Below are 13,175 nucleotides of genomic sequence, written 5' to 3'. Positions count from 1 at the left end.
GTAAGATAAAGCCAATTTAGCAACAGAATAGGTATGTTCATGTTTTTGTGTTGGAAGTGGTTTCAAGAATTTTCAGCCATAGAGATTCTTGAAGAACAAAGAAGCATGACTCTAGACGAAGTTGAAGCATTGAATACTCTGTACTCGGATGTGTCCAATGAGAAAAGCCCTCTCACTTAAAATTCCAATAATTCATTTAGAATTATTTTTCCTTGGTGTTCCAAGCGAGCAAACCCTCTCACTTATAAATCCAATAATTCATTTAGAACTATTTTTCTGTAAGATAAAGCCAATTTAGCAACAGAATAGGTATGTTCATGTTTTTGTGTTGGAAGTGGTTTCAAGAATTTTCAGCCATAGAGATTCTTGAAGAACAAAGAAGCATGACTCTAGACGAAGTTGAAGCATTGAAGGAGCCACACAAGACTTTGTGTCGCTTTCGGCACGGCCCAAAGAAGCAAGCGTTGCAGATCTTTATGAAGTTCAAGTACCGAACGACCCACACATCATGTGGGCCGGCGAAGGGTCCCTTCCAGGATTCCGGATGCTATTGGCAATCTCCCTCAACGACATACAATTCGGTACCAGTACCTCACTTTGAAAAGGAGGAGATGTCACGTGACACATCCAACCCTATGTGTCCATGGACAAGCTACAGCATGATCAAGGTTCAGTCAGTCCAGTCAGTCTAGATTTAGAAGTGATCTGGCACTTTTGTGAGTCTATTCGCAGACCGTGCATGTCTAGTCACTTAGTGTAGATGCATATCCTCTGGTTGCACACAGCATGATCATCACTATTCCCATCAGAATCCATCAGATTCCATCAGGGGAATTTTCCGTGCATTTAGCCTATTTTACCCATTTTTAGCATTTTTCACTTATTAATTTAAGTGACTTTTCAACAAAAGTAGGTAGAGCAATTTGGGTAAGAAAATATATAAGCAAACCAAAGTTAGCACTAAATGGCAGAAGAGGCAACAAGAGCCAAGCTCAGCAGGCAACTTCTCAGAAAGACCAAGCCTTGGTGAATTCCCTCCAAGCAGCAGATTCCCCTTCCACTAGCGTTTTTGCATCAGATCTCCCCGCAGCATCCCACAGCACCTGGCATTTTTGTCATCAGCATACCTAGCGTTTTTGGGAGCCCATGACTAGCGTTTTCAGCAGATACCACCCACAGCAAAGCAGCGATTTTCAGCAATGAAATAGTTGCAGATTCAGCCCTCGAAGAGTAGCAGATTCAGCCCCGGAAAAACCATCACTTTTAAGCCTTAAGAACCTATGTTCTCAGCCCTAAACCTGCAGATTTTCAGCGTCAAAGACCCACAGAAACAGTCCCCCAAATCAATGTTTTTGGACTAGACACAGATTTCAGCCCATAGCGTTTTTGGACAGCAGTAGAAAGATTGCAGATTTCAGCCCTTAAATCGACTTCGTCATCGCCGTCGTCATCTTCGACATACCCTAGACTTGCATCAATCGCATGCATTCAATTTGTACCAGTTTGTGCAATCATAAGTAGACCACTCTCGCCGACGAGAGTGGGGCCTTCGGAGGAATCATAAGTAGACCACTCCCGCCGACGAGAAGAGATTCTCGAAGAACAAAGAAGCATGACTCTAGACGAAGTTGAAGCATTGAAGGAGCCACACAAGACTTTGTGTTGCTTTCGGCACGGCCCAAAGAAGCAAGCGTTGCAGACCTTTATGAAGTTCAAGTACCGCACGACCCACACATTAAAGTGGGCCGGCGAAGAGTCCCTTCCAGGATTCCGGATGCTATTGGCGATCTCCATCGACGCCATACAGTTCGGTACCAATACCTCGCTTTAAAAAGGAGGGGATGTCACGTGCCACATCTAACCCTATGTGTCCGTGGACAAGCTACAACACGATCAGGGTTCAATCAGTCCAATCAGTCTGGATTAGAAGTGATCTGGCACTTTTGTGAGTCTATTCGTAGACCGTGCATGCCCAGTCACTTAGTGTAGATGCATATCCTCTGGTTGCACACAGCATGATCATCAAAATCCATCAGATCCCATCAAGGGAATTTTCCAGTGCATTTAGCCTATTTTCCCTATTTTTGACATTTTTCACTTATTATTTTTAAGTGACTTTTGTTGGAAAGTAGGTAGGGCAAATTGAGTAAGTTTGTACAGTCAGTGTCTGCTAAGACGGTTTATGGCCTCTGTCTGATTTGCATGCGTAATCGAGGGCGATTACAATGCTTTCAAGAGGAGGGTATGTCACAAAGTGATGACGTGGCTACCCGTATGCAGAAACCCTAAAGTCTGCAAAAACCCTAATTTTGAAAACCCTAACCCTAAAACCTGCAAACCCTAATTCTGCTGCCAAAAACCCTAACCCTAACTACTGTTGAAACCCTAACTCTAACCCTAAAAGGCAGGAGGGAAAATGCGCAAACATGATGATGTGGCACCGTACGACAGAATCCCGGATTTTGCGGCGCACTATACAGCAGCTTTTCGGAAATTGCGGAGATATGCTTTCTGCGGCAGATTTGCTTTACTCCACGCAATTTCAAAGAAGAGAGAGAGAGAGAGAGAGAGAGAGAGAGAGAGAGAGAGAGAACTCCTTAGCCTTAATTTTAAAAGCTCAAGAGAGAGAAAAGAACCTTTGCTTTTGACTTTAAGCTTTTGGGGCTCTGCTTTTGGGCATCCCTTGTAAATAACTAAGTGATTTGGGCTCCCACTCTGCAGAGCATCTGGACACAAAGTCTGAAAGTGAGACCCAACCACTCTTGTACTTTGAACTTTGATTAATACAAAAAGAAATACCGAAAGGGGCGCCAGTCTTTGGGGCCAATATCTCTAGGCACGGAGCTCCGCCGGGCCAGTGCAAATCTATTGTAAACTGTGAATTGTTTTGAAGTGGTTATTTGGTGCTTTCGCGATTGATTCTTGACTTGGAGTGTCCAAGTCTGTTACAAGTGGTTCTGTGGTCTGCCGCCACTATGAATGCACCTCGTCGAAGGAGGTCTGGCTCATAAATTTTGCAAATTTTGGGTCCTTCGCAAAATTTAGCATCATTTTTGTAGCATCGTCGATCAATCGTCGACGCTCCATCTCTTCGCGCTCCTCGCATAAATCTTCGTCGTGATCTTTTCCCGCATCTCCGGATGAAGAGGAAGTCGCTTGATCTCTGCTTTAGGCCATAGGTGCCGCGTAAAAAGGATCGAATTTCCCGTAGAAGAGAAATCCGCCGTGCTCTGATACCACTGTAACAGACTTGGACACTCCAAGTCGAGATTCTACCGCTACACCACAAGAATTCACTTCAAAACAGTTCACAATTCACAATTGATTCGACACTGGCCCGGCGGAGTTTCGTGCCTAGAGATATTGGCCCCAAAGACTGGCACCCCTTTCGGAATTTCTTTTTGTATTAATCTGTAACTCAAAAGTACAAGGGAGTGGTCAGGACTCAACTCTCAGACTCTGCGTCCAAATGCTCTGAGAAGTGAGAGCCCAAACCAATACTAAGTAGGTTTACAAGGGATGCTAAAAGCAAAGCCCAAAAGCTTCAAAATCAAAATCTGTCCCAAAATAAAGCACTTTCAATTTTCCTCTCACAAGCCCTCTTAGGGAAATAAAGCAAGGCTTAAAATTAAAAGCTCTCCCTCTCTCTTGCTCTTGCAAATTGCGTAGCCAGAAAAGCAGCCCCAAAACTGTTGCAAAGCATGCTTTTCCGTACGCTGCTGCCACGTCAGCATTTTCGTGATTCGTGTTGGATTTTGCGGGCATGTCTGTACGACAGTGCCACGTCAGCATTTTCAACCGGAATCTGCGGGATTGTCCATGCCAAAGGGGTGGATGTGTGTGTTGCACTGGGCGACCACGTCATCAGTATGTGACAGATTGCCTTTCACAAATTGAAGAAGAATTTGACTGCAGGACTTGTTTTGACTTTGCCGGATTTGCAGAAGTCGCTTGAAATTTATTGTGATACTTGTGGTCGTAGTCTGAATGCGGTCTTAATGCATGAAGGCCATGTCATTGCCTATGAGAGCCGATTGTTTTAAAGGCCGGAATTGACAGTACAAATTTGTGAGAAAGAGCTTTTGGCGGTTATCCATGCTCTTACTTAGTGGCGACATTACCTAGTTGTAGCCAATTTTACAGTTTTTACAAATGGTTGGAGTTAACGCTACTTCTTGTCACAGAAGCAGCTATAGATGCGGTGGGCAAACATTTGGTCACACTTTTACTTCCGGATTGTCCATGTACAGGGACGGAAGAAATTGGTGGCAGATACTTTGTCCAAGAAGCCGTTGGTTCTCGCTATTTTCGCGCTTTGAGGATGTGGTCGGTCAGTACGCCACAAATACAAATTTTGCAAATGTATTCAGTTGAATACAGAATGGGGAAGTAGTAGCGAAATATTCCATTGGGGATGGCTACTTGATGAAGAAAACGATGTTGTGCGTGACACAACCGTTGAGGGAAAAGGTTCCAACCGAATGCTACTGTCCACCTTGTACGGGTCACCGCGGCATTGTTACCACCTTGAAAGGTGTGGAGAGATACTTCTTTTGGCCGAGACTCAAGGACGTGGACGATTTTGTACGCAGTTGCTTGATATGCCAGAAGCTCAAGTTTTGACAGGCATAAAGCACAAGGATTGTTACAGCCTTTACCCAGACCCACCAACCCCTGGAAAAGTATTGCAATGAATTTTATTTTTGATCTCCCGAAAACATAGCGTGGGCACGATTGTTTATTGCCCAGATATTCAGATTACATGGCATGCCTGAGACGATTGTCTCCGACAGAGACCCCAGATCCACGAGTTGTTTTGGAAGGTTATTTGGGAGAACATTGGCACGCGGTTGCAGTTCTTGTCATCAATCCACCCACAGACTGATGGGCAATCAGAGATTGCTAATTCAATGGTACTGGATTTGTTGAAGTCTTCTTCTTTGAATCTGAAGACTTCATGGAAAAAGGGTTTTTACCTTTGGTGGAATATGCCTACAGAAACACGATTAACTCTTTGATGGGGAAGGTGCCATTTGAGATTATTGAATTTGCTACGAAGGTTCCACCCTTCCTTAGCACGACAGATGAGATATTTCTTTGAAGCCGACCAATTCACGAGGGACTTGGACTTGGTCCGGAAGGCTTTGCAGAAATTACAAAAAAAGGAAGCAGATCGACATCGTTGCGATTTGAAATTGAAGGAGAACGATTGGATGCTCTTAGATTTTGAGAAGGCACGCCTGAGAAAGAAAAAGGAAACGGAGCGGCTTTCTCGAAAGCTTAGCATGAGATACTATAGACCTTTCCAAATTTTCCGAAAAGATAAATGACGTCTCCTTTAGACTGAAGCTGACCAACACTTGGAGACTTCACAATGTTTTCATGTGAGTCTCTTGAAGCCTTTTAAAGGCGGAGGAGGAGGACCTAGCAGATACTCCTCCTCAGATTGTGAATCTTCACCTTGAAGCATTTGGATTAGCATAGTCTATTCTAAATGGAACCCCGAACTCAGCTTGGGCGGAATCTGGTGTAGCGGGTATGCACAAGAGGGAAGTCACTCCGCTGCTTTGTCAACAGATTGCCTCTATTTTTGATACTAAAGTCACTGATGTCTCTTTGAGTTTCAGGGATACTGTGAGCTGACAGTATTCTGCTGTATGACTTTATGAACTGGAATTCCCGATAATGATACTGACTTGTTCTTGACTTGTTTAAGTGCAAGAACTGATAGACAAAATGACTGTAGCAATTCGGTTTGAAAGATCTCGAAAGACGTGATTGCAATATGGATTAGTTAAGCGAGCATCTATGAGGTCCCGAGTGGATCTAGATGAGATTGCTAAATATGTTGCCGATTAATCATGGTGTGAGATCCGAATGAATTTTGAATGTGATTTGTCATGTGATGTCCTGTGGTGTGACTGTCGATTGGTACATGTGCTAGATGTGAGTTCCTAGTGCGTCTGTACTAACAGTCAGTGTCTGCTAAGACAGTTTATGGCCTCTGTCTATTTTGCAAGCGTAATCGAGGGCGATTACAATGCTTTCAAGAGGGGGGTATGTCACAAACCGATGACGTGGCATGACCCCTAGAATGGGCAGCAGGAGATGATGCAACAAGGCAACCCCGGACAAAACCTGAAATGCTGATGTGATTGCTACAGATTTCCGAAATGACTGTACGGCAACCTTCGCGTTTTGCAAGCAGCTGTACGGCAATTCCTTCTACGCAAAAAGCTGGCTTGCTTTAATTTCCACGTAATTAGTAAGAGAGAGAGGGCTTAATTTGAATTGCTTTATGTTTTAGAAGTTGCTCTATTTGGGAATGCTTTTAACGGGCAGCTTTTGGGACAACTTTTGGGGCTCTGCTTTTGGCATCCCTTGTAAACCATTCTAAGTGTGGTTTGGGCTCTCACTTCTCAGAGCATCTGGACGCAGAGTCTGAGTGAGACCCTCCCACTCCCTTGTACTTTGAGTTGCAAATTAATACAAAAAGAAATACCGAAAGGGATGCCAGTCTTTCGGGCAAATATCTCTAGGCGTGGAACTCCGTCGGGCCGTGTCGAGGTAGAATCTTGACTTTGAGTGTCCAAGTTTGTTACAACGCGTATGGAAACCCGTCTTAGGAACATCTTCCAGTTTAATCCGTATCTGATGATAGCCTAATCGCAGATCTATCTTCGTAAGATACAACGCTCCATGGAGCCGATCTATTAGATTGTCTATACGAGGGAGCGGATACTTATTCTTGACACTGAACTTATTCAAGCCCTTGTAATCCACGCAAAAGCGCATAGTGTTATCCTTTCGAGAAAGCAACACAGGCGCTCCCAACAGGGATTTACTTGGCCGAACAAAACCTCTGTCGAGAACATCTTTCAGCTGCCGCTGAATCTCGTCCTTCTCGATTTTACTAAACCGATAGGGATGTTTGAGAAGGGTTGACTACCCGCCACCAGCTCAATGCCATGCTCTACTCCTCTCGTATCTTTATACATTTCCAAAGCAGTAACAATTGGTGTTGCAAAACCATTATTTACAAAAATCTGATTACAAAGCGACACAGATACATGAGGCATGTCCTTTTTAACAAAAACAAGAGTGATGTACATGGTCTATATACAATGAGTCTTGTTTATCATAAAACCAATTCTTAAAATAACATCTGCTCTATCCAGGCGCATGATGTGGAAATCCAGGTTCTCTTTGTAATCAGCTAGCTTGAGCGACAAATCTGGAACCATCTGATTCCATACATCCGTATCCTCGCCACGAGTCATCTTCACACGATACTCAGTCACTGTTCCACGTCCGTAGGCCCAGTTTCTGCACCAATTTTGCATCCACAAAATTGTGTGAGCTTCCATTATCAAGGAGTATGGTCACGTCATGACCATTGATCTTCCCGAGGAAACGGAGAAGATCGTGCTTATCAAACACTTTGGTGCTAAAAGTAGAATTAGTGTATGAACTGTGCGCAAAGTGGTGGATTTCAACTTGAACAACATCAGAGTTACCTGAGATCTCGTGAATTTGAACCGAAGGACCGCCCTGCGGTTTCTTCTTTTTGGGATAGTCTTTGATTTGGTGACTTGTCTGGCCGCATCCAAAGCAAGCCCCCTTCTTCACTACATCACCAACTAAAGCATTTTATACTTTCTTCTCCTAAGAGGGTCTCGACGGTAATTTAGACTTTTGTTGGCATCGAGGTCGCTTCCTCGAAGCGCCATCATCGGATTGGTGGTCTAAAGTTCTTTTCTTCTCATAGTTCGCTCCATTTATCAAATGGGACGTCCCAGCCTTTGCCACTACATCCTCGACGTCAGTCGGGGCTTTGTCCTTGATTAAGGCCCAACGGTAATCTTCATGTAATCCCAGCAAGTACATGTGCACAACGTGCATGGAATCCACCTTGCAGAAGGTGAGCGCTTCTTTGAAAGCCGTAGTGTACTTATCAAAAGAAAGAGCTTTCATCGAAAGACTCCGCAATTTGATATAAGCTTTCAAAGGATCCATTTTGGCACAGAAGTTAGCCCACATCGTAGGCTTCTCTGTCATGTCGCGCCACCAAGTAAGCGCCTTGCTGCGCACATAAAGAGGAATTGTCTGAATCCTCCGTTCATCATGCTCTCCATGGAGGTCAAAGTACGTGGTCCACTGGTGAAGCCATTTAGTTACAACCAATTCCGTACATTCCTTCTCTTCTCCTGGGAAATTTGTGGTTTTGTACGGAATCATGTCAGTTGGACCACCCTGTGAACGCCCAAAAAGCAGCAACCTACGTTCGCAATTGCTGGAGATGGGTTTCGCCCTCGGAAATACGCGCAGTCATCGACTGAGGTGTATTTTCCAGAGCAATAAGGAGAGCGTTAAATCCCTACATGGTCCCTTCGACAGAGATCAAGCGAATGTTTGTCTGAACGTTCGCATTTTCCAAAGCGGTAACACACTAGTCGAAGCTTTGGAAGGCGCCTATAATCCATGTGTATAGGAGCATGCATGAACGAAATCTGAATGTTACCTGGCGCTCATCACACTACGCATCCAAGTTGGAGGAATCCATGGCAAAATGCGTGAAAAACTAAAAATTTCACATGAGGACATGTCTTTGTGCACTTTTCGTTCGCGAAAAGTTGGATTGAGGAGCTCTACGCGTCGACATGTGCGTATGGGGATGAGCAGGTGATGACGGGAGGGAGCACGTAGCGCGAGCAAGTGAGAAAGGAGCGGTGAAAGAGAAGCAGCACAGCCAAAAACTGAATTCTCTGCAAACTTTCAAGTCTCTCTGAGTGATTTTTAATAGCCTGCAGGTTTCATACTTAGCTTTTTAAAAAAATAAAAGTGACCATGCCACACTTAAAAACTCACTTGGCCAAGTTTTAAACTAAGGCCACTCAATAAAATTTAACGAATAGAGAGGGGTAGCGTAAAAATCAACGCTGGCTATCCGTACAGGTGCCGCGTGGGATCAAGGAGAGGGCGCACGCGCATCAACTTAGATTGCTTGTGCTCGCACGTGCCGAACACATGACGGGCTGCCAGTTGAGCGCCACGCGGGAAAAAAAACAAACCCACGTTGGAAGCCAGAGCGAGCTCTCTCTCTCTCTCTTTTATTGTTCTCTGCATATTCAGACAAGCACACAAAGAGAGGTAACTCTCTCTCTCTCTCTCTCTCTCTCTCTCTCTCTCTCTCTCTCTCTCTCTCTCTCTCTCTCTCTCTCTCTCTCTCTCTCTCTCTCTCTCTCTGCGCGCGCGCTTCGCACGGAGAAGAACATAATAGAGAATGATAAAATAATGTACTATGTGCTGATTTTACTCTTAAATCAGCAAATTAATGAAGACTTTACTGATTTTCATCGGAAAAAAAAAATTAGCAAGAAGCTCGTAATTGTCGGCGCTTCCATGAATCAAATTGCTGTTTTTTTTATCAAAAATCAGCAAAAGGGCGCTAATTTTCACCTGTAAACATGCTCGTGGGAAGGAAAAAAAACCAATTTCAGCAATTAATCATTAAAATTACTCATAATTGGGGTTATCTGACTCGGACCCGGCTCTGATACCATGAAACGAACATGCGGAGTGGATCTCCCGGCTACACAGACCGCCTACAGACAGGAGTCGACGAACCACCCGACCACAACCACCATCCAGCAGCTCCCCTTGCTAGGTAAGCTTCCGAGGACAAAGGCGTGCACTTGTAAGACCAAGCGTCCCATACCACCCTGCCTCACCTCCTCGAGGTGACCTCCCCCACTCCTAACCTCACGAGCTAACCACTGGCACTCTGTCAGTGGGGGTCGATAACTGCAAATGAGGCCTTGGCCTCCCTTTTATAGTAATGGCCGGCCACACTGCCCGAGTTCACACTACGTCTGCCCAAACACTAGATGTCCATCTTGACGGCGTCTAGGCTAGATTTCCTCTCCTGTAAGCGGGAAATAACAAATTACATACGAAGTGAAATATTTTATTTATATAATTTAAAGAGTCTTCATGTTATATAGACATGTACGCTACCCAAGTTATAAGTAGGATATATTTTTGTGTCTCAAAACTCCACTCATTAAAAAATTTATCTTTCACCTCAGAGAGATAAACTACAATAATGAATTAACTTTGAAGCTTCTTGTCTATTTCAATAAAGCATAGCCAATTACTCCACTAACACAGAGAGAAAGAGCATCTACAATTTCATTTACATGGTTTTTTGTGACAAGTACATATTCTTGATAGATTAAGCATAGCAAAATGAAAGTCAACTTGATTTATGAAATTTATATAAGATTGGATATCCAAAAATTATGTGCATTCTTGGTGTTAACCCATAGATTCACTTTGGATCACAGCTTTGTACTAAGCTTGCATCTATTCTTTAATACATGCTTTGAATTTGCCCCCTTGTCAATATTTTCAAGATTACATTTTTTTATGTAAGTAGCATCAAAACTAGGCTTTTAAGGTCAGTTTTCATTTTTTCATAGCAATTATCTATTACCAAGGATTTAGTTTTATTCAAAAAGTTATAATCCTTTTATGAATTTTTTTAAAGATCAGCTTAAATTTTTGGGGAAAATTTCAACTCCAAACTTGTGATCAATCTCTTAGTATAGTGCTCATTTAGAGATAAGATTCATAAGCTAACTCCTTAATGAGGAACACTTCAAGAATTAGTTTCTAGCTTCACAAATCAAATCCAAAAAGTTGGAAGGAAAACAGGACACTTTATCACTTCAGTGTCTCAGAACACATGGGTGTCCGATTAGAGCACATGAGAAATAGACTTGACATACACAATCAATTTATGCACCTCGCAGATGAGTTACAATTTCAACATACTCAATTACTCTTGCTGGGTTAACTGAAATGGGTCATCTTAGGAAATCAAATAAAACTGGGACAGCCAAAAAAGAAAACAAACAGAATTTAATTCTTCAAAATTCTGATGCTCAGAGCATTGCATAGGCATAGTAAGACTCTCACACCCAATTAATATCAAGCTGTGGCAGAATGTACCTTGAGTAGCTCAATGTTTTGAATTCCTGGCCCCTTCTCAGACAATGTCTTCTCAAGCTCTTCCTTGTCCCAACTTTTAGGAATGTTCCCTATAAACAACTTATTTTTGAGCTGTGAGGAAGAAAATCGAAGCTTCCTACCCTGCATCAATGAACCAAACATAAAGGTCTATTTTTTCTCTTGGCACTTATTGAGATTTAAACTTCTCATTCAGCACTTTACCTTCAGCTCACAGTCATTTAATGTTTCAATGGCTCTTTGGGCATATTCTTTGTTTGTGAAGGTCACAAACGCAAAACCTTTATTGACACTGTCCCCCCTGTCTTTGTCCCTCATCACACGCACCTGACCAGTCAGATGTGCCTGATTGGTATTTGGATACAAGTTGCACAACGCAACCAAGTAAGTAAAAAGAAAAGTCAAGAAAAGATACTTCAAATATATCTCCACAAGGTGTGCAAAGTTCCCTTAAATCCTCTTCCATCGTATCCTTGCTGATATTTCCCACAAACACCTCCGAGCCATGTTCAGGGCGAGAAAGGGGATCATCCTTGCTCTCATCTAGCTTTCTCTCCATCTGAGGGGTCTCCAGGGGAGATGCCCCTCCCTCTTCTTTTCTAGCGGCAACTGCATCCATAGCAATAACCTTCTCTCTCATATCACCTTCGTCTCCATTGCATACTTCCGCGACTGCTGATTCTGATGGCACCCTTGCATTTACATCTTCATGTGATTGAGCAGCAGCAGTGTCATGCTCGTGAAGCTCATTTTGGTATCCCATACCATCAATCTCATCCTGATCTTGGTATCCATCACCATCTTCATCTGCCATGTCCAAATCCAGACCTTCAAGCTTCTCATCCTCTTCCACATCCCCTTCACCTTCCACATCCTCATCAATGACATCTTCAGGTTCTTCTCCTACATTGAAATGTTCTTCCTCATTGCCCTCATACTCATCTTCCACCTCTTCCTCTTCCTCCACCTCCTCTACTTCTTCGATCTCGGGTGATGATCCAGGGTCTGACATACTTTAGAATCCTACAGCAATAACCTGTGTACCCTGTTTAACTGCAAATATCACAGCAAAAAACAAGAGTACTATCATGTCAATACAAACTTCCAATCAGACATTGAATCGATGAAAGAAACTGGATGCTCCCATTGACAACTTGTTACTGCAATCCTCCTTTACAACTGCTGAGACTATTTCAAGCCAATTAGGCAATTCCCTGAAGGCCATGTGTGCACATAGCATGGAGCTATGTTCTTCCCTGGCGCACAAAAACAGAGCACATCCTTCTAGCAGCATCATACACGTTTTAAGACAAGTCTGCAGTTTGTGAGACTGTCTGCATGCATCCCATGTCGAATTTATATAAAATCCCTCTCTCTCTCTCTCTCTCTCTCTCTCTCTCTCTCTCTAAATTAATAATTCATTTATGTGCCGCATCCACTTTGGTAGCTTACCTGGAAGAGAACTGCAATTAGGGATCGACGAAAGCGCAGCTTGGAAGAGACGAGAAAGCAAGAAAATCTTCTGTATGACAGCCGATGAACAGGCGGGAAGATGGTGATGGAATGGCGAGTGCTAAACAATCGAGGAATTGGCACGAGAGATTTACCTGCTAATGCTGCTGCTGGCTTGTGACGAGAAGAGTGAACTCTGATCACGTCTATAAAGACACCCTTTGCACAACTAAGAGCGTTTCCACACGATGATTCACTCTTTTTAGTATGAGCTCACGCGACCCTCCTTCGACAAGTCTCGTTCGCTCTTCATATAAATGTGTTCGTGTACGTATATATATATATATGTGTGTGTCTGTTTATATATCTCCTCACAACGCACATCACATTCTCTCTATCTCTTCTTTGCTCTCATCCCTCACCAGCCCACTTCTTTCTCTCTCTTCTCTTTGAGTGGCCTCCGTAGAGAGAGAGAGAGAGAGAGAGAGAGAGAGAGAGAGACTATACAAGATCAAAGTAATAAAAACTTTGTGCTATTGTTTACAGTGGTGGTGTGTATGAGGGAGAGTTAGATTTGAGCCACCCCACAATCTCTCTCTCTCTCTCTCTCATGGACATGGCAAATCCAGAGTATACCAAGATTCACTTGCAAAAAATAGAACTTGATGAAGTCAACTTCAAGTAATTTATGT

At 43.3% G+C, this 13,175-nt stretch overlaps 1 protein-coding gene across 4 annotated transcripts in view; it reads right to left on the bottom strand.

Annotated features, from left to right (window-relative positions):
- The window catches only part of LOC147448920 (heterogeneous nuclear ribonucleoprotein Q-like), a 69,144-nt gene extending 56,372 nt beyond the window's left edge, over positions 1-12,772 (bottom strand). Inside the window, exons 1-5 of one of the 4 annotated variants that reach the window (XM_086521335.1) lie at positions 12,639-12,772; positions 12,484-12,553; positions 11,447-12,084; positions 11,236-11,358; positions 11,014-11,154 (exon numbers count right to left, since the gene is read on the bottom strand). In XM_086521335.1, the coding sequence (XP_086377461.1) occupies positions 11,014-11,154; positions 11,236-11,358; positions 11,447-12,043 (861 nt within the window). In that variant the 5' untranslated portion in view covers positions 12,044-12,084; positions 12,484-12,553; positions 12,639-12,772. The other 3 variants (XM_086521336.1, XM_086521334.1, XM_086521337.1) reach the window with 3 other exon arrangements.
- Positions 12,773-13,175: the final 403 nt, after the last annotated feature.

The sequence above is a fragment of the Adiantum capillus-veneris genome, chromosome 10 (genome assembly GCF_014529385.1).
Source record: "Adiantum capillus-veneris isolate H3 chromosome 10, ASM1452938v2, whole genome shotgun sequence".
Lineage (NCBI taxonomy): Eukaryota > Viridiplantae > Streptophyta > Polypodiopsida > Polypodiales > Pteridaceae > Adiantum > Adiantum capillus-veneris.
Note: the sequence above shows the minus strand (reverse complement) of the source record. Positions and strands in the feature narration are given on the sequence as shown.